General features: G+C 36.9%; 2 protein-coding genes across 18 annotated transcripts in view; one reads left to right on the top strand and one right to left on the bottom strand.

Annotated features, from left to right (window-relative positions):
- Positions 1-27,475, bottom strand: part of LARP1B (La ribonucleoprotein 1B) — a 79,425-nt gene that overhangs the window by 13,853 nt on the left and 38,097 nt on the right. For 5 of the 17 annotated variants that reach the window (XM_084884590.1, XM_084884587.1, XM_084884591.1 and 2 more), the window contains 4 exons: positions 24,444-24,809; positions 11,015-11,138; positions 2,166-2,332; positions 1,384-1,490 (listed from right to left, as the gene is read on the bottom strand). In XM_084884590.1, coding sequence (XP_084740716.1) covers positions 1,384-1,490; positions 2,166-2,332; positions 11,015-11,138; positions 24,444-24,809 — 764 coding nt within the window. Of the gene's footprint in view, positions 1-1,383; positions 1,491-2,165; positions 2,333-2,670; positions 4,101-4,125; positions 5,580-5,626; positions 6,612-11,014; positions 11,139-24,443; positions 24,810-27,475 lie in introns of those variants that run through there. The other 12 variants (XR_014795081.1, XM_084884586.1, XM_084884589.1 and 9 more) reach the window with 8 other exon arrangements.
- Positions 1-27,475, top strand: part of LOC311623000 (histone-lysine N-methyltransferase SETMAR-like) — a 337,010-nt gene that overhangs the window by 289,861 nt on the left and 19,674 nt on the right. The window lies entirely within an intron of this gene.

The following is a 27,475-nucleotide window of genomic DNA, read 5'->3' as shown; positions in this document are numbered from 1 at the left end:
TGGTATAATATCAAACAAGAATATCTTCAAATTATCTGAAAAGGCTAATGAATAGTCCTCCCTTTCCTGAATTTTATTCCTCTACGTCAACAAAATCAACAAATTAAAATTAAATTAAATTAACATATAATGGGCTTATTATTATTTTTAAATTAATATTTATATTTTTTCAGTTTTACTTTTTAATTCAGTAAATTATATAACTTCCAAAACAAAAGCTCTTTGAGGTCCTCAGTCATTTTTTAAAGTCTAAAATGATCCATAAACCAAAACGTTTCAAAAGAATTTAACTAAATCATACCACTTTTGCTGCTCAAAGCCCATTACCTACAGAATAAGTCCAATTTTCTCAACAGGATATTCAAAAGGGTCTGATCAAACCTTGACATAATTTTTACAAGAATCATTTCCCATAAAATCCCATTATGGTCTTCTCAAATCTTAAACTCCAGATGTATATAAGTGATGTGCCTTGTGCTACACCACAATATATTTCTGGCAACTTTGTTATTTCCTCCCTCCTAAATCCTCTACCTATTTCCCACCTTGGCCTGTTAAAATCTTACTGAACCATCAAGACCAATACTATGGTCCATGCCCAGCATGTTTCTCATGACACTCCCCAGGCAAACCAAATAAACCATGGGAAGATTAGAGTTAAGTTATACAAAGTAATTCTATATTCAACACCATTTGTTCACACAAGGTCATTCTCTGCTTTGAAGTAGGAGAGGTAGTTTCATTCACCTGGTCATTTATTGAGTACTACATAAACCAGGCACTGAGGTTCTGACATCCATTAATTTACTATCTGAATAAGACAAATATAAAAACTTAAATAACACCTATAAAACATTTAGCACAGTGCCTGGGGCACTGCTGAAAGAATATAGTAAGCATTAGCCAGCATTAAACAATTTCACTACAATGATTATACCATGGCTGATACACATGACAAAGAGCCAGAAAGAAAGAACTTTCAAAAGAAGGAGCAGTGAGAGACAAGGGAAAGCAGAGATGAGATAAAGAAGCCCTGTGGTATTGTATAATAGAAGGCAAAGTCACTAAGTACAGGTAGGCCCAGGAGCCCCCATCTTGTGGGGAAATCAATTAAAGATAAGTGAAAAAACTGTAGATGACACAACTGAGGAAAGAATTAGTAAACTTGGATATATATCCATCAAAATTTCCAGAAAATGATTAGAAAAAAAGATCAGATCATCCAAGAGCATTTACTTTCCCTTCTTTGGTTTCTCTTTAGTATTTTCATTGTTCTATAATTGGCTAACATTAATTTGTAAGTTATTTATAAATATCTGATTAACAACCGTTTTTCAACAAACTTAAAATCAAGAAGAAAATGATGTTTGACAAATACAGTACCTGACAGAGGGTGTTCTTGGCCCGTGATCTCTGGAATCCATTACCCAACCAACATGACACTCCAGAGGGGGATTTGTACTATGTCTTGTTTTTCTCTTTCTTGGACTCTAAAGAAAAGTCAAACATTGCAATAATTTTCACTAGTATGAACTTCTCAAGTAAATTAAACCCCTCTGACTGTAAACCAACTCAAGCATTTTCATACTGTGGATGACACATTATGAAATCATATGAAGTCACAAAACTCAAATTATCACATACAAGTTACAAAACTTAACAAACAAGGCCCTTGGCTAGACTTCAAACTAAGGATGAAAGGAAATACAACTTAGCATAATTCTTCATTACACCTTCTGATCATCTTTTACTACATAACCCAACTGTACAGTAGTTATTCCTTAACCTAAGAAAATGTCACTATAGCCCTAACTGGTTTGGCTCAATGGATCGAGCATCAGCCTGTGAACTGAAAGGTCCCAGGTTCTGTTCCAGCCAAGGGCACATGCCTGGGTTGCAGGCTTGATCCCCAGTAAGGGGCGTGCAAAAGGCAGCCAATCAATGATTCTCATCATTGATGTTTCTATCTCCCTCTCCCTTCCTCTCTAAAATCAATAAAATATATTTAAAAAAAGAAAAAGTGTCACTGTAGTAAAACATTACTTTTAACGAATTCTTACAATCTAAAATATACCTTTTTAAATATGATATAAACTAGAAAGTCTCATTTTGTAATGTTAAAGGATACAGAATGCAGGCTTTATATTCCTGGTTGTTTTGAGTACCTTTATATCAAGGGCTTTTGATTCTTTAACCACAGGATAAAATCTTGGTGTTTTGTTTGGATCTTGTAACCTGGGTGTTCGGGGTGTTTTGGGTGTCCTTGCAGGATAAATTCTAGAAGATTCTGGAACTGCTGTTGGCAGTGAACAGACTGTTGTTGAAGATATTTCTGAAACAACAAACCGTTTCTGAGCTAATTCATCAGTCAAATCAGCAAAATAAAAAGCTATTTATAGTATTTTCGATTGCTAGAAAATATTTTACTTTGAGAAAAAGAGTAATTCTGAAATTCTCTACTCTCAAAGGATTTCTTCATTGGAAACATTTCAAATATATAAAAATAAATAAATAAAAAGTCACTTATTTACAAATTACCTAACTTTTATAAATTTTAATTTTGCTGTATCTTTTTTTATTATTTAAAAAAAAAAAAAAAAAAAAAACCAGTCTGGAGCTCAGTGTCTAACCTTCCCTAATCACATTTTACTTTTCCTCCTGATAGATAACCAGAGTCTTAAGTATTTTTCCATCTCATGAGATTTAAATGGTATTTGTATTTCCTTGGTTACTAGTGAAGTTGAGCATATTTTCATATACATAGTTATCACTCAGAGTTCCCCTTTTGTGAACTTTCCATTCATATCCTTTGACTATTTTTCTGTTCGTTTGTTTCACTAATTAGTTTGTGAAAATCCTATGGTAAAATACTAAGTAAGCAAGCACATGAATTAAGTAGTAATGTCAAAAGTGTAAGCTCCAGCCCAGCTGGTATGGTTCAGTGGCTGAATGTTGACCCATGAGCAGGAGATCACAGTTCAATTCCTGATCAGAGAACATACCTGGGTTGTGGGCTCCATCCCCAATGTGGGGCATGTAGGAGGAAACAAATCAATGACTCTCATAATTGATCTATCTCTCTCTCTCAATAAAATACACGTGTTTTTTAAGTGTCAGCTCCAGCCTTCGCCAGAGATGCTCAATTGATTAGAGCATTGACCCATACAGCAAAAGGTGGTGTGTTTGATTGCTGATATACAGATTTGATTCCTGGCCTGAGCATGTGCAGGAGGCAACTGATCAATGTTTCTCTCTCACATCTCTTTCTCTCTCTCTCTCCCCCACCTTCCACTATCTAAATATCAATTTTTTAAAATGTAAGCTCTATTTCTATATGAGTTTTCTTCAGACTTAACTTCTTCAGATTCACACAAAAATCTTTTGTTCATTCAATAAATATTGAGTACCCACTATTCTAGACACAAGTTTGTGAATTTACCCACTCTATTAGTTAGTCTCCCTGTCTTGCCATCTCTTCTCCCAATCCCCCTTCTGTACTGTTACCTGACTTTCCTGATTTCGTCATCTCTGCATTTATTGTTTGATTTATTAAATTAAAATTTATTTTCTTACAGATCATCCTCTTAGATGCTAAAGCTAAGTCTCAGTGCTTCCCTAAAAGTAAGGGCCACAATCTTTTATTAGTGCACTAGTGCCTATGATAGCACCTAGAAAAAGTATATCCCCACCAAATGACTGATCAACTTAACAGAATTGTGTTAATGCTGTTTTTCCTTATACCCAAAATATAAATAATCTCAAGGACAACATTATGATCTTATACTGAAATATATGTAAAAATCAGTGCCTTTCTAAATAGAAGATCTAGGAGCAATAACAACCCAGAAACAGAAAGGTTCCTAGAAACCAGACTATAGTCTTTAAATTACATTTTCTACTGACTTGGTCTACTAAAAGAAATAAAATCTGGAGCAAAGCATAATCTGAGCCTGGAAAATCTGGAGCCAGACAGCAAGGAGATTAATAAAGAAAATACTGCCCTGATAGTGTGGCTCAGTGGTTGGGCATTGATCATGAACAAAGAGCTCATGGTAAGAGGTTCCCAGTCAGGGTACATGCCTGGGTGGCAGGCTTGATTCCTATTAAGAGACATGCAGGAGGCAGCTTATCAATGATTCTTTCTCATCATTGATGTCTCTCTCTCTCTCTCTCCCTCTCCTTCTCCCTCTCCCTTGCTCTCTCTGAAATAAATAAAAACATATTTTAAAAAAAGAATGGGGGGGGGGTCAATTGAGGAAAAAGGAGACATATGTAAAACTTTAGACAATAAATAAATAAATAAATAAATAAATAAATAAATAAATTTTAAAAAAGAAAGAAAATATTAGCTTAGGTCATGAGGATACAACAGAACACTTTAGGGTATCCCACTAATAAAATGATCTGACCACTAAAAATAATGACTGAAATGAATTAAACATATCAAATAAATAAGCTCTATAAGTTCATAATGGCACTTTACAACTTAAAATCATATTTGTAGGCTGCTGAGACACCAACTCATTCAGAAAACTGATAAACTGAATAAAAAGAAACAAATATTTACCCTTCCTTTCCTGTAAAAATTAAGTATCGGGGTAACCAAAATATTGATAAGAGTATTCTTTAAAGAACTGAAGGTAAGAAATACAGAAGGAATTATTTTTTTTTAAAAAAAAGACTACTGTAAGTCGCATTTAACATCATCGATAGCCTCTGTGACTTTAATCAAAACAACATATAACAAAAACGACTTTACCACATGCTCATTTATATAGACAAAGAGTTAAGTTCCTATGGTATCTTATCAATATTTTAACAAAATGATGTTCAATGAAATTACATTATTCAAGGACCTGCTGTATATTGCAACTTTAATGAAATAAAAAAATCTAGGAAATATTCATCAATGACTGTATAAAACCAATTGGTAAAACACTGAAGGGAAATTCAACACCAAAGACATAAGCCACGGCCCTGACTGGTTTGGCTCAGTGAATAGAGCGTTAGTCTGCAGACTGAAGGGTCCCAGGTTCGATTCTGGTCACAGGCATATATACCTTGGTTGCTGGCACATCCCCAGTAGGGGGTGTGTAGGAGGTAGATGATCGATGTTTCTCTCTCATCGATGTTTCTAACTCTCTATCCCTCTCCCTTCCTCTCTGTAAAAACTCAATAAAATATATTAAAAAAACAAACAAAAAACTGTGGGACAGTATACAATAGAATACTATGCAGCTGTAAAAAAGAGGGATCTCTTACCCTTTGGGACAGCATGGGCAGACCTAGAAAATATTATGCTAAGTGAAATAAGCCAATCTGAGAAAGACAAATATAACCTGATCTCACTTATTTGTGGAATCTAATGAGCAGAATTAATTGACCAACAATATAAGACCAAAAGCATGGAGGCATAGAACAGACTACATACCTCGATGTGGGGTTCGGGGACAAGAATACATAAACCAAAAAACTATATACTTACAGGCATGGCTCATGGACACCAGCAATAGGGTGGTGAAGACATGGGGGGAGGGACTGGTAGGATGGAGATAAAGGGAGGGAAAAGGAGGAGATATCTGTAATATCACAATAAAAAGTTTATTTTTTTTAAAATGAGCCAAAGATTTGAAAAGGTATCTTAAAGATGTACAGATGGCAAATAAGCAAATAAAAAGATGCTCTGCATCATATGTCATAGAGAAATGTGAATTAGCATGAGATACCACAACACACCTATTAGAATGGTCAAAATTCAAACAGTGACAACACCAAATGCTGCAGAGAATATGCAGCAATAGGAACCGTCTCTCATTCATTGGTGGTGGGAATGCAAAACATTCAGCATGGAAGGTAGATTGGTGGTTTCTAAAACTAAACATACTATTATATAATCTACTAATCACTCTCCTTAATATTTATCCAAAGGAGCTAAAACCTTATGTCTACATAAAAACCTACTTATGGATGTTTATAGCAGCTGTATTCATAAATGTCCAAACTTGGAAGCAACCAAGATATCCTTCAGTAAGTAATGAGTAAATAAATTGTGGTACATTCAGACAATGAAATGTTATATAGTGCTAAAAAACAAACGAGCTATCAAGCCATGAAAAGGCATGGAGGAACCTTAATTATTACTAAGTGTAAGAATCCAATCTGTTCAACAATCTGGAAATGGAAAACTATGAACAGTTAAAAGACCTGTGATTGCCAGTGGGGCGGAGTGGGGGGAGTGGGATGAATAGACAAAACAGAGAGGATTTTTAGGGCAGTTAATCTAATACATAAAAATCTAGAAAGATTTAGAGAAAATAAAATGAAAGATATTCCAGGTAAATATTGAACCGAAGAGCTGAAGTTGCTGCAAGAATATTGGATATAGACTTGAAGCCAAAACACAACTCATGAGATAAAATTAGTCATTGTAACATAACAAAAGGTTCCTTTCACTAAAGAGATAAGATGGTTCACAATACTTATACACATAATAGAACAGCGTGGAGGTTCAGAATGAGCCTCACCAAGATGTGTCTCAATGGTATGCAGATTTTTGAGCTAAGGGCAATTTTAACTTAAGGCTCAAGTGAAAATTCTGCCCCTCCCTTTACCTAAAAATAAACTGAATTAGAGGCCTTGCCTATAATAAGACATTATCCTATATAATAAAAGGCTAATATGCAAATCAACCGAACAGCAGAACAGCCGGTTGCTATGACATGGACTGACCACCAGGGGGTCAGATGCTCAATGCAAGAGCTTACCCCTGGTGGTCAGTGTGCTCCCACAGGGGAAGTGCTGCTCAGCCAGAAGCTGGGCTCATGACTGACTAGCGCAGCAGTGGTGGTGGGAGCCTCTCCCACCTCCACAGCAACGCTAAGGATGTCTGATTGATGGCTCCCGGACTGCGAGAGGGTGCAGTCCAGGCTGAGGGATGCCCCCTCTGAGTGCACAAATTTTGTGCACCACGCCTCTAGTTCTGTATAATTGTATGGTAGATACATTTCTTTATATAATACCCTAGGGACATACAACACCAAGATTGAAACCTATGTAAACTATAGATTTTGAGTGATTTCTACAGCAACGAAAATACTAAATGTAATCCTAAAAGGTTAATATGCAAATTGTCTCCTCGATCTGGTGTTTGACCAGGAATTTGACCAGGGGGGCAGGGCCAGCTGGCCAACTGCCCGCGGCCCCTCCCCCGGCTGGCCTGCAGCCCCTCCCCAGCCAGCGCCACCCCCAATTGGCTCCACCACCCCAGTCAGTGTGGGCCTGCCAGACCCTACCCATATACAAATTCTTGCACTGGGTCTCTAATAATATAATAATGGATACACATCATCGTAAATTTGTCCAAACCTATATAATGTACAACACCACGGGTAAACACTAATGTAAATGTTGGACTTTGGGTGATTATGATGTGTCAATATAGGTTCATCAGTTATAACCAGTATACTACTCTGATGTAGAATGCTGCTATGGGAAAGCAACATCCTTCACCAGATGGGTGATGGCTATGCAACTTGAGGGCTTGGAGTACATAAGAAATCTTTGTGCCTTCCTTTTAATTTTGCTGTATGCCTAAAACTGAAAAAAGAAAGAAAAAAAAAACCCCACACAAACAAACAAGTTGAAGGGAAACTATATGATGAATGAGGCTGGTAACATCTAAACCTAATGATCAGATCAATCAAAACACCTGTAAAAGTGCCCATAGTACTCATTGTCTTTATGGACAGGAACTGCTTTTATAAAAACGGAACATTATTTTATGCTGTTTATGTTCACTGAAGGCTGATAATTAAAATGCTACATGCCCTGGCCGGGGTGGCTCCATTGGTTAAGCATCATCCCATGTACCGAGAAGTCTCTGGTTCAATTCCTGGTCAGGCCATATGCTGGGGTTGCAGACTCCATTCCTGGTAGGGGGTGTGCAGGAAGCAGCCAATTGGTGTTTCACTCTCACATCAATTTTTCTCTCTCTCCCCCTCTCCCTTACTCTCTCTCTAAAGAAGAAAAAGAAAAAAATGCCACATGACAATTGCCACTTTTTTTATAAATAAAATGCCACTGAAGCAGAACTCAGCAAAGTTTTTGCTTTTCCAGTCATAAAGTCTAGGAGAAAGAGTGCAGAGATAAAATATTTTTTGAAGATATAATAGCCCAGACACATTAAACTCTAAATCCTGAAAACTTAAGATAAATTCTTAAAAGCCACTGGAGAAAAATAACTATGTATCAGTAAGATTGATAACAGAAAGTAAGGAAAATTTCCAATCACTTAAAAATTAAATAATACATTTGTAAATAATCCATGGATCAAAGAAGTTTCGAGAGAAATGAGAATATTTTGAAGAAAAGGAAAATTAAAATATAACATATCAAGTTTGTAAAATGCAGTTAAAACAGTGCTTAAAGAAAAATATGTATGATTAACTACCACAATAGAAAAGTCTCATATCGCCAAAACCAGTTTGGCTCAATGGAGAGAGCGTCAGCCTGCGGACTGAGAGGTCCCAGATTCGATTCCGGTTGGGAGCATGTACATTGGTTGCGGGCACATACCCAATGGGGGGTGTGCGGGAGGCAGCTGGTCGATGTTTCTCTCTCATTGACATTTCTAGCTCTCTATCCCTCTCCCTTCCTCTCTGTGGAAAATCAATAAAATATATATATTTTTTAAAAGTCTCATATCAATAATATAAATTTCTATCTTCGTATCAAAATTGGTGTAATACACCTAAACAATGCTTAAAATGTATAGTATTAATTGCTTATAACAGGAAAGAAGTTCTCAAATCAATTATCTAAGCTTCTGCCTTAAGAAATAAAAAAAAGTAACAAAATAAACCCAAACCAAGCAGAAAGAAATATTAAAGATTAGAGCTGAAAAAAAATACAACTAGGAAAAATATAGATCAATGAAAATAAAAGATTCCTTTAAATATATATGTCAAATGCAAAAATTTAAGTCTCAATATGATCAAGCCTTTGTAGCAAAATAGTACTTATAAAAAATTCAGTAAATGAACCCAATAAGATGCAATCTGTAGAATCCAGAATGTGAAAAAAATTCTACAGTATAAACAATCTCATTTCTTCAACAATAAATTGCAAGGAAAAACAATAATAGGAAACCTGTAGACTAACAGAGCCATATCAACCTATTACATTGTTTGGAATTTATATGGAGACTGATTTTTTTAAAACATGATGAATGAGGAAATTTGAAAACTAAGTATTCTATATTAAGAAATCACTGTTAATTTTAGCCCTAGCCAGTTTGGCTCAGTGGATAGAGCGTCGGCCTGCAGACCTGGGTTTGATTCTAATCAAGGGCACTTGCCCAGGTTATGGGCTCCATCCCCAGTAGGGGGTGTGCAGGAGAAAGCCAATCAATAATTCTCTCTCATCATTGATGTTTCTATCTCTCCCTCCCTCTTCCTTCCTCTCTGAAATCAATAAAAAATATATTATAAAAAATTACTGTTAATTTTAGATATGATAATAGTGTTGCTTATGTTAAAAGAGATATTCCTTACATATATATTTTTAAATATATTTTATTGATTTTTTTACAGAGAGGAAGGGAGAGGGAGAGGGACAGAGAGTAAGAAACATCAATGAGAGAGAAACATTGATTCAGCTGCCTTCTGCACACCCCCAACTGGGGATGTGCTCGCAACCAAGGCACATGCCCTTGACCAGAATCAAACTTGGACCCTTCAGTCCGCAGGCTGACTATCCACTGAGTCAAACTGGTTAGGGCCATGACTCTTTGGCCCCTTTAGGGTGGCTCTTCCATAAAATGCCATGGCCTGGGCGAGTCTATTTTGAAGAAGTGGCGTTAGAAGTTTAAAAAATTTGGCTCTCAAAAGAAATTTCAATCATACTGTTGATATTTGGCTATGTTGACTAATGAGTTTGCCGACCAATGGGTTAGGGCTATTCCTTATATCTTTAAAGACACATACAGAAATGTTTAGAAATGAAAAAATATGAATAATATGACTGGGATTTTGCTTTTAAAAAATCAAGTGTCAGGTGGAGTTGAGATGAAACAAAATTGGCAATGGTCTAACAAAGTAACTAGTAGTTAGGTAATAAGTACATGGGGGCTTCATTAGATAATTTGCTCTATTTTTGTATAGGTTTTAAGTGTTCCCAATTAAAAGTTTTTCTTTAACCTGACTTCAAGAAAAGACTATAGCCGAAGCCGGTTTGGCTCAGTGGTAGAGCGTCAGTCTGCGGACTGAGGGGTCCCGGGTTTGATTCCGGTCAAGGGCATGTGCATTGGTTGCGGGCACATCCCCGGTAGGGGATGTGCGGGAGGCAGCTGGTCGATGTTTCTCTCTCATCTACGTTTCTGGCTCTCTATCTCTCTCCCTTCCTCTCTGTAAAAAATCAATAAAATATTTTAAAAAAAGAAAAGAAAAGAAAAGACTATAACAAAAATACTTACACTTGCCTGAAAAAAGTCAGATTAATTTTATGATAATTCTGAATGTATTTAGATTTCCATACAAAGCTAAGATCTTAAAAGTAAAGAATGAGCTTAGTGGAGTATTTTTTAAATTTAGCAAGTCAGTGAAAATTGTTCTAAGTTTTGAGAAGAAAAACATTCCCACAACCTCAAAATGAAAAAAGACACACAGAGGAGCAATCGATTCTGCCTACTTTTAAAAAATAAGCAACCAGGTTTTAGACAATCTGGTGCTAGATGACTCTAGGTCACCTTTATAACTACCTGCCTATTCACCAAGAGTAAAATGGGATTCAAATTCTGCCCGCTTACTATAATACAAGACTAGTTTACCAATCTTAAAAATCTGTACTTTTAGGTCTCTAAAATGTTTTGAAGTTCACCAAAAGATAAATAAAAAGTTGAGTTTTAAAATTCTAGCCTTTTACCAGGTATCTAAATGTTTTCATAAAGGAGCAAACTTTAAAAATAATTTAGAACTGCTTTAACAGCATTCAGACACACAAAAGCAGATTTACATACCTTGCCTGGACTGTGAAGGTGCTACAGGAACTTCTTGGTTTGGCTCAAAAGGAAGTTCAGGTGTTAGGTTTTCAAACTGCTCTTTACTAATGAGATTTAGCTTCTTAAAGTTCTCAGCTTCTTGCTGAAGTAGAATGGAGGAATCTAATTACTAAACTGGCTAACAGCATAACTAACAGACAATAATTGATACCAACCTCAAGAAATGAGTTTTTAAAACAGGGATTAATTGCAATAGAATAAAAAAGATGTTCTAATAAAGAATCTAACATTCTACTTAATTATAATTAATATTCAGAGTCTAAAGAGACATAGAGAACACTGAAATATTATAAATATTTTATAATTAAAACAGAGCATTCATCCTAATTAAATTTGCTGAGCATTTACACACAAGATTACTAGGGTATTATAGAGGTTACTAAATAATCTATATAAAAGGCTAAGTGTCCATCTGACTGGTAGCCATGATGCACACTGACTAGTAGGGGACAGACACTCAATGCAGGAGCTGCCATGATGCACACTGGCCATTTAAAAATAAAGCCACCACGGACTTGGTGCCGACAAACCACACTTGGCTTCTCCAAAGTGGGACACAGGCCCCACCACCTCCCCAAAGCAACACCCACCATATTGCAGCCACTGCTGCTGAGACCCCGTGGCACAAAATGCAGCCCACAGTCCAGCCTAGTCTGGAAGCAGTCACTATTGAGTGCTGGGTAATGATGTCAGGTAGCAACACCCGGCTTCCTCTCCCTAGAGGCTAGTCTCCTTGGAGTATTTTCAGTCCAGGAACAAAACTTGCTTTATAGCCAGGTGCAAATGTTTTACAATTTAACCAAATTTTTGTGAAGCGTTTTCACATGCCTCATCTCATTTGATCCTCACAGAAGTCCTGGAGTAGGTAGATAGGAGACTTGGTAGAATCCTATTTTCTTTTCATTAGCCGGAAAATGGAGATTTATAAAGTTTAGAAACTTGACCCGACTGAAAGAAATGGTGGAACTTGAAAATGACTTCAGGTTTTCTCACTGCGCAGAATATGGTCAAACACTGCTACAGTTAAATATTTTACCCTTTGTTCTCCCTGCGTGATCTACAATAATAATCTGCTTCATGTTGATATTTACTGCTGTGTTGCTAACAATTACCTGAAAGAGAAGTTGGGGTGCTTCATTGGGCTGGGAAAAATTTAGCTAAATCAGAAAGCAGGTCTAATTAAGCAAGTTTATTCTACATATATAAAAGGCTAGGTTGACTCATGCATGTGCAATACATATATAGCTCTCACTGGCACCAATCACATGCATGTGTTTCGATCTGTCATTGTCAATCATGAATTTGGTTGACATTTCTATTATAGAGAAAGGATAAATAGCAATATTAAAATATTTCTTATTAATTTCCTTGCAATGTGCATGAATCCATGCACCAGGACACTACTGTAATTTACATTCCTTACCCTTAAGAAATTTACAAGTTAGATAAAAGAAGGAAATGCACCCATAAAAATTAATATTAGGCAGAACATAAAAAGTAAGGGATGGGACAAAAGCAGCTCTTTTTTTATTATTAACTAATTAATTTGTTGTCAATCTCATTTGAGGATATTTTCCCATTTTAAAAAATATATATATTTTATTGATTTTTTTTTTACAGAGAGGAAGAGAGAGGGATAGAGAGTTAGAAACATCGATGAGAGAGAAACATCAATCAGCTGCCTCCTGCACACCCTCCACTGGGGATGTGCCCACAACCAAGGTACATGCCCTGGACAGGAATCGAACCCGGGACTTTCAGTCTGCAGGCTGACACTCTATCTACTGAGCCAAACAGGTTTTGGCTCTCATTGATGTTTAGAGTGTGTGGAAGAAAGGGGAAGCAACAGAGAGAGGGAAATATCGGTAAAAAAGAGACACATTGACTGGTTGCCTAATGTCAGGAATCAAACTCGGGACTCTTAAGTTCTCAGGCCAATGTTCTATCTGCTGAGCCAAATGGGATAGGGCAAAAGCATCTCTTTAAAAATGAGAATTTAGCCGAAACCGGTTTGGCTCGGTGGATAGAGCATCGGCCTGCGGACTGAAGGTCCCAGGTTCAATTCGGGTCAATGGCATAAACCTTGGTTGTGGGCATATCTCCAATAGGAGATATGCAGGAGGCAGCTGATTGATGTTTCTCTCTCATCGTTGTTTCTCTCTCCCCTCTCCCTTCCTCTCTGTAAAAAATCAATAAAATATGTATATATTTTTTTAAAAAGAATGAGAATTTAGAGAAAGAAAAAAGCATTCTAAATTAGGTAATGTGAGAAAAGATGAGAAGCTTAAAATATGCATTCATTTATTATAAAGTAATCCAGTGAATGAGAAAATGTGTGTAGAAACCAGTGGCAAAAAAGGCCTGCAAGTTGTAGAAAGCTATCAGATCTAGAAGTTTTCATTTTATTCTCTATCAATGGAAAACATGTGAAGAAGGATAAATCTAGATGGACCTAGAGTTTCAGTCCGAACCCCTTTATAAAGATAGCAGCAAAAAGAATCAGTAGGTCTGAGTTGTTACCTCAAAAGAAGAATCCCTCCCTTTGGGGCTCCTGAAACTTCCCCGTCTAACTATGATGTTCCCTGCAGCAATTTTCAACCCGTGTGCCTGGCATTTTAAAACATTCCTCAGAGGAAGATGACATAAGCTATAAACTCTACAGTATAATGGCTACAATGTTCAGTTTAGTTGTGAAAAGAAACAGGAAAATATATCTCATTGTCAAGAAAAAAGGGTGTCAATAGAAACTATTTTTCAGATGTTTTAAATGTTGGATTTTAAGACAGGACTTAAAAACATTTTTTAATGTTTTATAAATTGACATTTTAGAGACAGGGAAGGAGAAAGAGGGGAAGAAACATCAATATGAGAAACAGCAAATGGCTGCCTCCTATATGCCCCCTATCAGGTATTGAGCCCACAACATGCATACTGACTGGGAATCAAACTGGTAATCTTTCATTGCAGAGGACAACACTCAACCAACTGAGCCATATCGGCCAGGGCTAAAATTGTTTATATACCGTATTTTCTGGCGTATAAGACGACTTTTGAAGCAAAAAAAAAGTCAACCGAAAATCGGGGGCAAAAGACCAAAATTGCACAAAAATTACCTGCAGATCTTGACTGCAAAGTAAGTCTTTTCTTTGAAGTGGGGGGTAGTCTTATACAGCGAATATAGGCCTAAACCTATGTTTTAACTGTAAAATTAGGGGGTCGTCTTATACGCCGGAAAATACGGTGTGTGTGTGTGTGTGTGTGTGTGTGTGTGTGTGTGTGTGTGTGTATAAATTATATAAAGTATATATTTATATTTGACAAACTAAAGAAAACTATGGTCTTTATGAATGAACAGATAGGAAATCTCAGCAGAAAAAAAAAAAAAAAAGAGTATACAAAAATTTTGTAGAACCAAAGTTTGTATTTGGATGAGCTTAAAAATTTAGTGGAGCCAAAACTGGTTTGGCTCAGCGGATAGAGCATCGGCCTGCAGACTGAAGGGTTCCAGGTTTGATTCTGGTCAAGGACATGTGCCAGTACGGGGTGTGCAACAGACAGCTGATCGATGATTCTCTCTCATCAATGTTTCTAACTCTCTGTCCCCTCTCCCTCTCTATAAAAAAAAATCAATAAAATATATATATTTTTAATTGAGTGGAGATGGGCCGAAACCGGTTTGGCTCCATGGACAGAGCGTTGGCCTGCAGACTGAAAGGTCCCAGGTTCGATTCCGATCAAGGGCATGTACCTTGGTTGCTGGCACATCCCCAGTAGGGGGTGTGCAAGAGGCAGCTGATCGTTGATTCTCTCTCATCGATGTTTCTAACTATCTCTCTCTCTTCCTCTCTGTAAAAAAATCAATAAAATATTTTTTTTTAAAAATTGAGTGGAGATGGTAGACAAAAGTTAGTGAAATTGAAGATAGGTTGATAGACGTAAACCCAATCTATAGAAAAGAGAGAAAAAAATGTAAGAAAACAAAAAAATCTCAGGGGTCTGTGAAACCATCAAATAGTTTAACTGAAATCCTAAAATTAAAAAAAAAAAAAAAAAAAAAAAAGCCCAGCTAGTGTGCCTTAGCGGTTGACAGCCAACCTATGAACCAGAAGGTCACAGTTACATTCCTGGTCAGGCCACACACCCAGGATGTGGGCTTGATCCCCAGTATGGGGCATGCAAGAGGCAGCCTCTCATTGTTGTTTCTATCTCTCTTCTCCCTCCCTCTCTCTGAAATCAATAGAAAACATTTTTTAGAAAATTTTTAAAGAGTAAGAAAAAAATAACTGAAATTTTCCAATTTGAAGAAAACATCAAATTATTGGTCCGAGAATTTCAGTTAACTATAAAATGAACACATTCAAACAACATAACACTGAAACACATCATAGTTATATTGCTGAAAATTAGTGGAAAAGTGGAAAACTTGAAAACAGTGTGGTAGGAGACACATTACATATAAGGGAACAACTATATAAATAATTGTTGACTTCTCATTAGAAATAGTAAAAGCCAGAAGACAATAGAATATCAGCTTCAAAATGGCAAAAGGAAAAATTATCAATCTAGAGTCCCTATCTAGTGAAGACATCATTCAAAAATCAGAGTAAAATAAACACATTGTCAGGTAAATCAAAGCTGAGATGACTTGTTATCAACAGACCTACAGAATAAGAAATGCTAAACAATGCTATTCAGACTAAGAGGGAAATTATATCAGATAGAAACAAATTATAGAAATGAATAAAAGAGATAAATATAAAAGGCTGATATTTTCTTTTTACAATTTCCTTTAAAAAAAAAAAAAAAGAAAGAAAAACTTATTCGAAACCAGTTTGGCTCAGTGGATAGAGCGTTGGCCTGCAGACTAAAAGGTCCCAGGTTCGATTCCGGTCAAGAGCATGTACCTTGGTTGCGGGCACATCCCTAGTGGGGAGTGTGCAAGAGGCAGCTGATCGATGATTCTCTCTCATCAATGTTTCTGACTCTCTGTCCCTCTCAATTCCTCTCTGTGTAAAATCAATAAAATATATTAAAAAAAAAAAAAAAAAAAAACAACTTAGTTTGAAGCAAAATAATATTTTAATTTTTTTTCAAAATAATATTTTAAGGTACAATTTATAATATATGTAAAAGGATATGAACAAAAACACAAAGATAATGGAATCATATTTTTGTAATTATAAATTTAATGTTTTTAAGCCAAAAAGTATCAAGTGAGATGTAAAAAGAAGTAGTACAGCCCTACCTTTTTCAAGATAGTTTTTACTATTTTGGGTCCCTTCTTGATTTTCTAAATGACTTTCAGGTCATTTTGTCAATTTCTGCAAAGATGCCAGTTAGGATATAGACAGGTTACACTGAACCTGTAGATTGATTTTGGTTACTGTTTTATATGTATTTTTCTAAACTTTTCAACTTTTGCTTATTTTTTTAAAAAATGTGGTATATGTAAATAACATAATTTGGCTATGTTTACATACAATTGACAATGTTTATATTCTTTTATTTTTTTTAAATATTTTTTAATTGATTTTTTTCAGAGAGGGAGAGGGATAGAGAGTTAGAAACATTGATCAGCTGCCTCCTGCATGTCCCCCACTGGGGATTGAGCTTGCAACCAAGGTACATGCCCCTGACTGGAATTAAACTCGAGATCTTCCAGTCCATGGCCCAACGCTCTATCCACTGAGCAAAACCAGTCAGGGCTCTTACTTAAATATTAGAGTTTAATTCTACCACATTATATCTTTACTGGACTCTTGCCCCCTTTTCATATTTTGTCTTATTGTATTTTCCTTTACCCTAGTTTCAAAGTTATTTCCTCTAATTCTATTTTATTTTAAACTAGAGGCACGATGTATTGTACTAAGATTCGTGCAATAATGGGCCTTCCTTCCCCTGGGTGGTGGCACCACCTTTGCTCCAGCCAGAACCGCCTTTCCGCCTCCCCACCTTCCCAGAGGCCAGGAGTGGCTAGAGAGGTGTGCTGCCATGGGCTGGTTGACACCTGTGTATGCAAATTAGCCCATCTTTATTGGTTAATTTGCATACTCACTCCTAATTGGCTGATGGGTGTCACAAAGGTATGGTCAATTAGCATCTTACTCTTATTAGGTAGATCCTCACCCAAGAGGATATTTTTTCCATTGATTTCTAGAAACAGTTGAAGAGAGGAAGGGGGGAAAGAGAGAAACATCCATGTGAGAGACTCATCAATTGGTTGCTGTCCACACACACTCCAACCAGGGCCAGGGATGGAACCTGAAACCCAGGAACATGCCCTGTACTGGGGATTGAATCTTCAACCCTATTTCTATGGTCTGACACTCTAATCCAATCAGGGCTATTTTTTTTTTTTTTTTCATATGACTATCTTTCAAATGGCAACACAAATACTTTAACTATAATCAATCTTTTCCGATTCAAAACCTTTAGACTTTTTCAGACATTTATCACTCACTTTGCAGTCCTTTCTGCATCTTTGGCATCTAGAATCATTTTTTTTTAATATATTTTATTGATTTTGTACAGAGAGGGAGAGAGAGAGCTAGAAACATCGATGAGAGAGAGTCATCGATCAGCTGCCTCTTGCACACCCCCTACTGGGGATATGCCCGCAACCAAGGTACATGCCCTTGACCGGAATCGAACCTGGGTCCCTTCAGTCCCCAAGCCAACGCTCTATCCATTGAGCCAAACCAGTTTCGGCTAGAATCATTTTTATACTACCTTTACAATTTCCTTTGATGAGGTTCTGCTGGTGGCAATTTCTCATATTTTACCCTCATACTTGAAACCTTTCTTTCCAAGGCATACAATTATAGACTGATAGCCATTTTTCCTTGGTGTATTAATACTATCTTTCCATTCTTTCATTCAACTGTTGCTGGTGGTAGGTCAGCAGTTAGTTAACTGTCCAGTCAGTCACTCTTGTATTTTTTAAAGTAAATCTCCCTTTCATTCCAACTGCTGTAGTAGGTGTAGTTAATAATGCAGATTTTGTAATCAAAGAAAACACAGTAATTTCAAGAGAAACATCAAAATTCTTTATTCAAAGTAATGTCCAGCACTAGCTACACATTTCCCGCATCTTTAGGAAATTTGTGGTTAGCATCCCAATAGAACTTTTCTTGTTTTGAGGCAAACCATAGAAAGATTCAATTTTCCACTTCTTTGTATGTTTTGAAGTGCTGCTCAGAAAGTGCGTGTGCCATCGATCAGAACACAAGTGGTAATCTGAAGGAGCAAGGTCTGGTGAATACGGCAGAAAATCTTTTAACATGTCTTTAACTGGTTTCAAAGTGTGTGGTAGTACATCATCATGAAGCAAAATTACTTTATCATAATTTTGTCCTCTGTCACATTCTGGTCATTTCACGATCAAAGCATGGTTCAAATTGATTATTTGTTTTCAGTAGTGATTAGTATTAACAGTTTCACCTGGTTTTAGAAGCTCATAATACACACACCTTCCTAATCCCATCAAATACTGAGCACTGTCCACTTTCCGAAGAAATTTGGCCTTCCTTGTAGTTGATGTTGATGGTGACCTGGATCAACCCAAGATTTTGTGCATTTGGGATTCTCAAAATGAATCCACTTTTCATCGACAGACACAATTCGATGCAAAAAAAAGACTTTCTTTTGTGCCTTTGAAGCAACATTTTACTCATGACTTTTAGGTTTTCCATTTGTCTTTCGTTTAGTTGATGTGGCACCCATTTTCCTTCCTTTAAAATCTTTCCCACTGCTTGCAAATGATTGGAAATTGTTTGATGAGCAACATTTAAACTTCCTGCAAGTTGTTTTTGAGTTTGACATGCATCTTCATCCAATAATGCTTATAATTGTTTGTCTTCAAACTTTTTTGGTTGAATACACAAATGTTGTCTTAATAACTTTGTAAAAATTGATAATCCTTCTAGGATTATAATGTAGCCTTTTAACTCTGCAGGGCATCTAGACTCTATCTGAGAATGTGACGTTCTTTGTCTTTCACATCGAAATCATCCCTTTTAAAGCGTTTAAACCAGCATTCACAAGTATCTTGAGATAGAGCATGTTCACCATAAGCTTCCCAAAATATATAAGTTTCTTCAAAATAAAGTAATGAATTATAACTTCCCAAAAATGCTCTTTTTGGCATGAAATTTGACATTTTTAAGTGTAAAAATATCTATGATGTTAACACCTTCAGCAAATTTGACATATCAAGTTTTGAAGCTTGCTGTCAATACAACAAAATAGCATACATATCAAATCGCATATATACCAACATATGTGTAACTCCATCTATTGAAAAAACCCGCAATTAACTGGTTCACCTAGTATACCAATACCTCTCCATAGCTCAGAAAAGGTCCTAGAGATTACCTCTTAAAATACTGACTCTCCCCCATCTTCTTTCTCCTTTCCTTCTGAAACTCCAATTAAGCTATATTTTTTATTTACTTTTTTTACAGAGAGGAAGAGAAAGGGATAGAGAGTTAGAAACATGGATGAGAGAGAATTATTGACCAGCTGCCTCCTGCACACCCCCTACTGGGGATGTGCCTGCAACCAAGGTATATGCCCCTGACCAGAATCAAATCCGGGACCCTTCAGTCTGCAGGCCGATGCTCTATCCACTGAGCCAAACTGGTTTCAGCAAGCCATATTTACCACTCAATATTTCTCATTTTGTACTTGCTTTTTACATTTTTTTTAAATAGAATTTTTAAAAATTTAATGTATTTTTATTGATTTTAGAGAGGAAGGAGGAGAGATAGAAACATCAATGATGAGAGAGATCCAGCCTGCAACTCAAGCATACCCCTGACCAGAAATCAAACCTGTGACCTCCTAGTTCGTATGCTAATGCTCAACCACTGAACCACACAACCGGAGCCAAAAACAAAAAATTCTTTAAATAAAACCTACTAGATGTTAAGTTATACAATTTGATTTAAAATGTACCAAAAAATAGCAGACTGTCTATAATATCATTCCATACCTTCTTTCATATGTTCTACCTCTGCACTCTGTGCTGATTTCTTATAAACTGTCTTGTGAGCTGCTCACTTTCCTTATACAATAATTTGAGTAAATTATTTGAGGTATAGAATAAAGGTAAATGTCTTCACAAAGGAGATACATTTACTTCTGATAAGTTTCTGGCAAACTGAATCACATTAAATTTATGACTAATGGCTACTTTAGTCATCCAGATAGTGTGAATTTGGTTTGCATGATTATAAACTTCTAATCAATTTATTTTCTCCTTGTTCTACTCAGCACAACTAGGTAGCTATTCTTATTAGTCCCCCAGAGGAATAGGTGAGAAAGCAAGTTAAATTTTCTCTCATTGAGGGTGTATTTCTTGTGGGTACCAATTTACTGGGAAAGGACTGGTTGGAATCCCTAGCTGTGGTTAGGCCCGTTGTTTATGTCTTTTACCCCTATACTTTAGGTGGCTTTAGCACAGCTGATTTCTTCAAACTCCACTGGTTCCAAAATGGTCTCCACAGCAAAACTAGTTTTAATAGTTTTAATATTCTAGTTCTCTAAGACTTTAGTAATAACTTACCTTGAAGATCATCAATGATTTTTAAGATGATGCTTTTTTACCTATTAGGCTTTATTTTATTTTATTTATTTATTTATTTTTGTCTTTAGCAAGTAAGGACAAGCCAAAAAGAGAAAGCCTATACTCACTCTTTGGTGAAGTTCAATATTGCTTTTGGATTCAGCAATAGGTGGTTATTTTTTGTTTTGTTTTGGGTTTGTTTTTTGTTTTTTTGTTTTGTTTTGTTTTTGCAAAATCAAGTGATTGGTCATCAAACTATCCTATCAATTTGGCATTCTTTTCTTTTACATCTAACTCTATTTTCTGACACATCTGATTATTCTCTCATCTTGAAGTCAGTTTTTTGCTTATACAACATTTTCCTATACCACTCCTAAATGATCATTCATCAGGGTTCAGATCCAGGTGTTCTCATTTCTATTTTTCCTCTGCCATCAATTTACCTTAAATTACCAACATCCATTACTTTAATAGCCTCTCAATTGGATTTCTTCTGCCAGTCTTGTCCCCATCTAATTCATTCTCTACTATATTAACCAGAGTGATCTTTTAAAAATAAAACTAATTATGTCCTGTTGTCTCTGTAAAACCATTTAAAGTCCTGGTTTTAAACTTAAGGTAAAATTTAAAAACTAACATGGCCAAAAAAGCCTTGTATGATCAGACTCCTGCCTATATATCCATAACTGTCCTCTTACATAATACTATAAACACACTAACTTGATCAGGCTGGCGTGGCTCATTGGTTAAACGTTAGCCTATGAACCAGGAGGTCATGGTTCGAATCCTGGTCAGGGCATATGCCTGGGTTGCAGGATCAATCCCCAGTGTGGGGCATACAGGAGGCAGCCAATCAAAGCTACTCTCACATCAGTGATGTTTCTTTCTCTATCCTTCCTCTCTGAAATCAATAAAAATATAATATATAAAAAGCAAACAAAAAATCACTGACTTGCTTCCCTCTTCCTATAATATGGTTTACTTCCTCTTTGCATGGTTTATTCTTACTCAGACTTCAGAACTGACTATAATTTTGACTTTCTCATTAGGCACTGCTTGACAACCCAATCCAAAAACTTCCTGTTTGTTTTGTTGTTGTTAATCCTCACCTGAAGATATTCCCCTGACCAAAGCTAAGGCTCAAGCCTGAAAGTGAGGTACTCGCCCTTGACCGGAATCAAACCCAGGACCCTTCAGTCCATGAGCCTACACTCTAACCACTGAATCAAACTGGCTCGGGCTTGTTCTTTTCCTTCAGAATACTTATCATAATCTGTGGTTAAGTACTTACTGTGGGTTTGTTTCAATGTCTGCCCTACCAATTATTTGTAAGAACGAGGCATGCAGACACACCATTATTATATTCCCATTCCAGTTCCAGGACCTAGCAGTATCTGGCACGTAGTAGGAGATATAAACATGACATTATCGATTTCTCTCTGTTTAAAGACTACGACAGGAATTATAAATAAGAAAAAGTTAGGTGATAGGAATGTATGTAGGAATCAGGCTAAAATAAAACACAAATAGACACACAATGCTTATGAGTCATAGAGCTCTAAGTTTTGAATTAACTCTGTACATGACTTTCATTATTATCTACACTTTAAAGCAAATAATCACCTACAAATAGGCCATGCTTCTCAAGGTGGCATAAAAGTTCATTATTTAGAACTCTAAAAATATTTTCCCACAGGACCAAATTATATACAGTGGCTAAATTCCTTTGGCTAGTACAGAATGTCTAATCCATAATTCATTTATCCATTTCAATAAATATGAATTGAGCACTACTTTGTGCCAGGAACTGTTCTAGCACTGGAGATATAGTAATGTGCAAAATAAAACAAAAATTACTATCCTCATAGATCTTATATCCATGTGATCAAAACAGAAAAGAAGTGCAATGTACAGAATGGTAGATGCTGAAGAACAAAGCAGGGTAGAGTGATAACGATGAATGGAGTGCAATTTTAACCTATTATTACTTCAATTTATTTCTAGCTTTTTCTGTCCCAAAAAGAATTTAAGTTAGATATTACTTATAAAACCTAAGTATTACAAGTAAAGTAAAAATGATTACACAAGGGAAGACTTTCAATGAAAAAAAAAAAATTATAAAAACAAACTTCCTTTCTCACTGCAAGACAGAGAAAACTGCTCAGCTCTAAGTCACTGACAAGCTACCATATCCTGAGGCAGGGTCTCCAAAAAGGCAGTGGCTAGAGAAGTGGGTGAAAACACTGATGGGAATTCCAAGAAGAAAAGAAATGAAGACAAGGAAAGCACACTTCTTATTGGTGATATGAAACTCCATGGAAAGCCAGTCCCCCTATTTAACCACTAGGTGGATGACTTTTCTCTTTCCTATTTCCTATACTATAATTTTAAAACTTTTCCCTCATTGTTTTAAACTCAAAACAAATACTTAACTTTGGGGGTTTCTGACCAATTTTAAAGGCAGAAAAGATTCCTTTTAATAACTACCCGTCCCATTAAAATTCATATAAAAATGCAGATGGCAAGCTGACTACACTGGTAATCTCATATATTACCTTAATAATAGAGATAGGTATCAGAATAATATAAAAAAATTAAAAATTAAATTAAAATAAAAGGAACAAGGTTTCAAATAGCACCCCAAGAACCACAGTAATGACTGGAGAATGAAAAACAATCATCCAGTTTAATCTACATTTGTCCACACAGTTCTACCATCACAGAATGCATCATAGACTAAGGTGGAAGGAGGCAACAAAAGTAACCCAGCTCAGCCAAGACCGGTTTGGCTCAGTGGATAGAGCATCAGCCTGCGGACTGAAGGGTCCCAGGTTCGATTCCGGTCAAGGGCATGTACTTTGGTTGCGGGCACATCCCCTAGTAGGGGGTGTGCAGGAGGCAGCTGATTGATGATTCTCTCTCATCAATGTTTCTAACTCTCTATCCCTCTCCCTTCCTCTCTGTTAAAAATCAATAAAATATATTAAAAAAATAAAATATTAATAAAATAAAAAAAGTAACCCAGCTCAGAAGCCCCACTCATATAGCTGTGGTGACCAACGCAAAGTGAGGAATGAGCATGTAACTAAGCCTGTCTATAACTTAAGGTTTTATTCCTTTTGAGAAAGGGGCTTATTATTTTCACCTAAAAAAAAAGCAAGGATTTTAGTCAGAATGCTAATATTTTCTTTGTAGTTTAAGTATTTATTTCACTGTAATTTTTTTCAATGATCATATTGAGCCCCAAGCTCTATTTTTTTTGTTTCAATAATTCTTTATTGTTGAAAGTATTACATATGTCCCCACCCCTCTCCCCCATTTAGCTCCTGACAGCACGTCCCTGCCTCCCATCTCCACCACCCTATTGTCTGTGTCCATGGGTTATGCATATATGCATACAAGGTCTCTGGTTGATTACCTCCCATCCACCTACTCTCTCCCACCTTCCCTCTAAGATTCCACACTCTGTTCCATGCTTCCATGTGTCTGGGTCCACTCATCAGTTTATTTTGTTACTTAGATTCCACATATGAGCGAGATCATGTGATTATCTTTCTCCGACTGACTTATTTCAGAGTGCTAATATGTTCTTTGTAATTTAAGTATTTATTTCACTGTAATTTTAATAAGATATTTCTCAGTTTGTGATTATCAGATATATTTCTTGGAAATATCCAAATTAAGTATAACTTATTTATATTTAAATTTTTCTAAAATAAAGACCCATAAAATAAAATAAAATTTAAAGTTTAGGAAAATATAAGCAACAACACACTGTCAAGCCATAGTATCAGCAGAAAGATGTTGGCCAGAAACAATTACCTTTATGGCTGTGTGTGTGTTTTCATTTTCTTCCATCCACAGATCCTGTTCATAATAATATAAGCCATCGTTGATAACTTTAGCAAGTTCAGATGTAATTTTTGCCTGAGACATGTGGTTGCTTGTTCGATCTCCTCCAGGATGTTTTCTCATATAAGGTGGTGTCTGAGTTACAATCAAAATCTTGTTTAAATCCTGGTCATCTATTTCATAATCTGAATCATTATCAGACCAATCAATTAATGTGTTTTTTCGTTTTTCTACTTGTTCCATCTCTTCATCAAATAAAAAATCAAGTTCTTCTTGCTCTTGTTCATCTGGAGAATATGGTTGATTTGATGCCTCTTCAGATAGAGATGCTGATTCCTAAAAGAAGAAATTGGCATTTTTTATAAAAACTTTCCTATCATTTTTACCAAATCACATAAACAAATTGAAAAATGAACCATTATTTTTAAAAGAAATGTTTAAATTTGGAGATTTTAAATATGGAGAGAAAATGTGGCTCTCGGTATAAATATGGTAAATTTTTGTCAACCAGTCCAGGACACTACTCTCCCTCTCTAGTAATCCAGGTTTGCCATGACAGGTATAAAAATTAATCAGCATCTTTAAAAAATCACGTTTGGAAAAGCTTTGTTAGGTTTCTCAAATGCCCCCAAGGAAAAATAAAACTCTTTTAACATTTAAGTGTGCTACACTTAACTATTATTGCAAATTAAGACATTATCTTAGGTCAGAATTTCTCTAACTTAGCACTACTGACATGTTGGGCTTGATAATTGTGTGTGTGTGTGTGTGTGTGTGTGTGTGTAAAAGGATGTCTTATGCACTCTAGGATGTTTAGCAGCTTCCCTGGCCTCCACTCATAAGATGCAGCAGCACTTCCCCAGTTGTAACCACCAAAAATGTCTCCAGACAACTGCCTAATGCCCTTTGGTGAGGCAAAAATATCAATACCTCCAGGTTCAACAGAGAAGAACCATTCTTAAATCCTACATGTTTCCTTTCTTCATGCTTTGATTTTAGGGATAAAGAGAGCTGTTCAGCCAAAACCGGTTTGGCTCAGTGGTGGAGCGTCGGTTTGTGGACTGAAAGGTCCCGGGTTCGATTCTGGTCAAGGGCATGTACATTTGTTATAGGCACATCCCTGGTAGGAGGTGTGCAAGAGACAGCTGGTCGATGTTTCTCTCTCATCGACGTTTCTAGCTCTCTATCTCTCTCTCCCTTCCTCTCTGCAAAAAAAAATCAATAAAATATATTTTTTTTTAAAAGAGAGAGCTGTTCAGAGAAACCAAGATGGCAGCATAAGGTAAATACCTCAATGTAGCCTACTACAACAATTTTAAAATTACAACTAGAAAACAGAGCGGACATTGTCCAGAACCACCAGAAAGCTGGCTGAGAGGAAGCTCTACCAACTAGAAAAAAAGACAAAAGGACACTGAGCTTCAGGAGCTGTGGAGGTGCAGAGATCCATGTGCACAGAAAGGGCGGGTGGCTGAATATGCTGCTGGCTTACTCGCAGCACGCAGAGAGGGCGGTCAGCTAATGCGCAGCTAGCTTTCTTGTTGGGGAGGAAAACAAAATCTCCTGATTGCACTGATATCCAGCTCAGTCGGGGAGAAATAGGACTGTCTGGCAGCAGGCGAAACTCAAGAGCAACTTCTCTCAGAGGCGCACGCGGCCAGCAGCCATTGCCGCAGGACTCTGAGAACAGGGCCCACTTAGGGTGGGACTGATGGGAAACCAAAGTTTGTCTGCGCCACCCTGAGACTTCGCCCCATCCAAGCTGAGCACAGAAGCCCTCCCAGTGGCTAGCGCTCTCATTCAGGAGAAAAACAAAACTTCCCAACTGCACTAATAGCCAGCTCCGGTAGGAGAGAAATTGGACTGTCTGGCAGCAGGCGAAGCTCTAGAGCAGCCTTCTCTCAAGAGGTGCTTGAGGCCAGCAGCCATTGCCGCGGGACTCTGAGAACCAGGACCCTCTTAGGGTGGGGCTGACAGGAAACCAAAGCTTGTCTGAATGACTCTGAGACTCCGCCCCATCCAAGCTGAGAACAGAAGCCCTCCTAGCGGAGACACTGTTGATCCTCACAGCCATTTGGCTTGGAGATCAACTCTCCCCCAGTGGTACCAACAACAAGCAAGGCTTAACTACAACAAGACTACACAGTCCACAAAGGGCTGCACCAAGAGGGTCCACCACAGGTAACTAGGGAGGCTGAGCTACTGGGCCCTGCTAGGACACCTAGCACACACAGACACTCCATCAACTCAGGGAAGTAGCTAAAATGGGGAGACAAAGAGGCAGCAGGCCTCAATTGAAGGAAATGGAGGAAAGCAAAAGACTGGATATAGAGTTCAAAACTACAGTTATAAGGTCTTTCAAGAATTTCCTAGAAAAGGCTGATAAATTAAACAAGACCCTTGAGGATATGAACGGGGATCAGCCGAAACCGGTTTGGCTCAGTGGTAGAGCATTGGCCTGCAGACTGAAAGGTCCCAGGATTGATTCCGGTCAAGGGCATGTACCTTGGTTGCAGGCACATCCCTAGTAGGGGGTGTGCAAGAGGCAGCTGATCGATGATTTTCTCTCATCGATGTTTCTAACTCTCTATCCCTCTCTCTTCCTCTCTGTAAAAAATCAATAAAATATACATTTAAAAAATAAATAATTTAAAAAAAAAACACAAAAAAAACCTTTAACAGGGATCAACTAGAAATTAAGCATACTGACTGTAATAAAAATATATTATACAGAGACCTAAAAGCAGATTGGAGGATACCAAGGATCAAGTCAAAGATTTGGAATACCAAGAAGCAAAAAACACTCCTCCAGAAAAGTAAAAAGCAAACAGAATACAAAAAGTTGAAGATAGTGTAAGAAGCCTCTGGGAAAACTTCAAGCGTACCAACATCAGAATTATGGGGGTCCCAGAAGAAGAGAGAAAGATACTGAAAACCTATTTGAAGAAATAGTGACAGAAAACTTCCCCCACCTGGTGAAAGAAGTAGACTTACAAGTCCAG

The sequence above is a fragment of the Pipistrellus hanaki genome (assembly GCF_964339955.1).
Source record: "Pipistrellus hanaki genome assembly, chromosome: 5".
Taxonomy (NCBI): Eukaryota; Metazoa; Chordata; class Mammalia; order Chiroptera; family Vespertilionidae; genus Pipistrellus; species Pipistrellus hanaki.
Note: the sequence above shows the minus strand (reverse complement) of the source record. Positions and strands in the feature narration are given on the sequence as shown.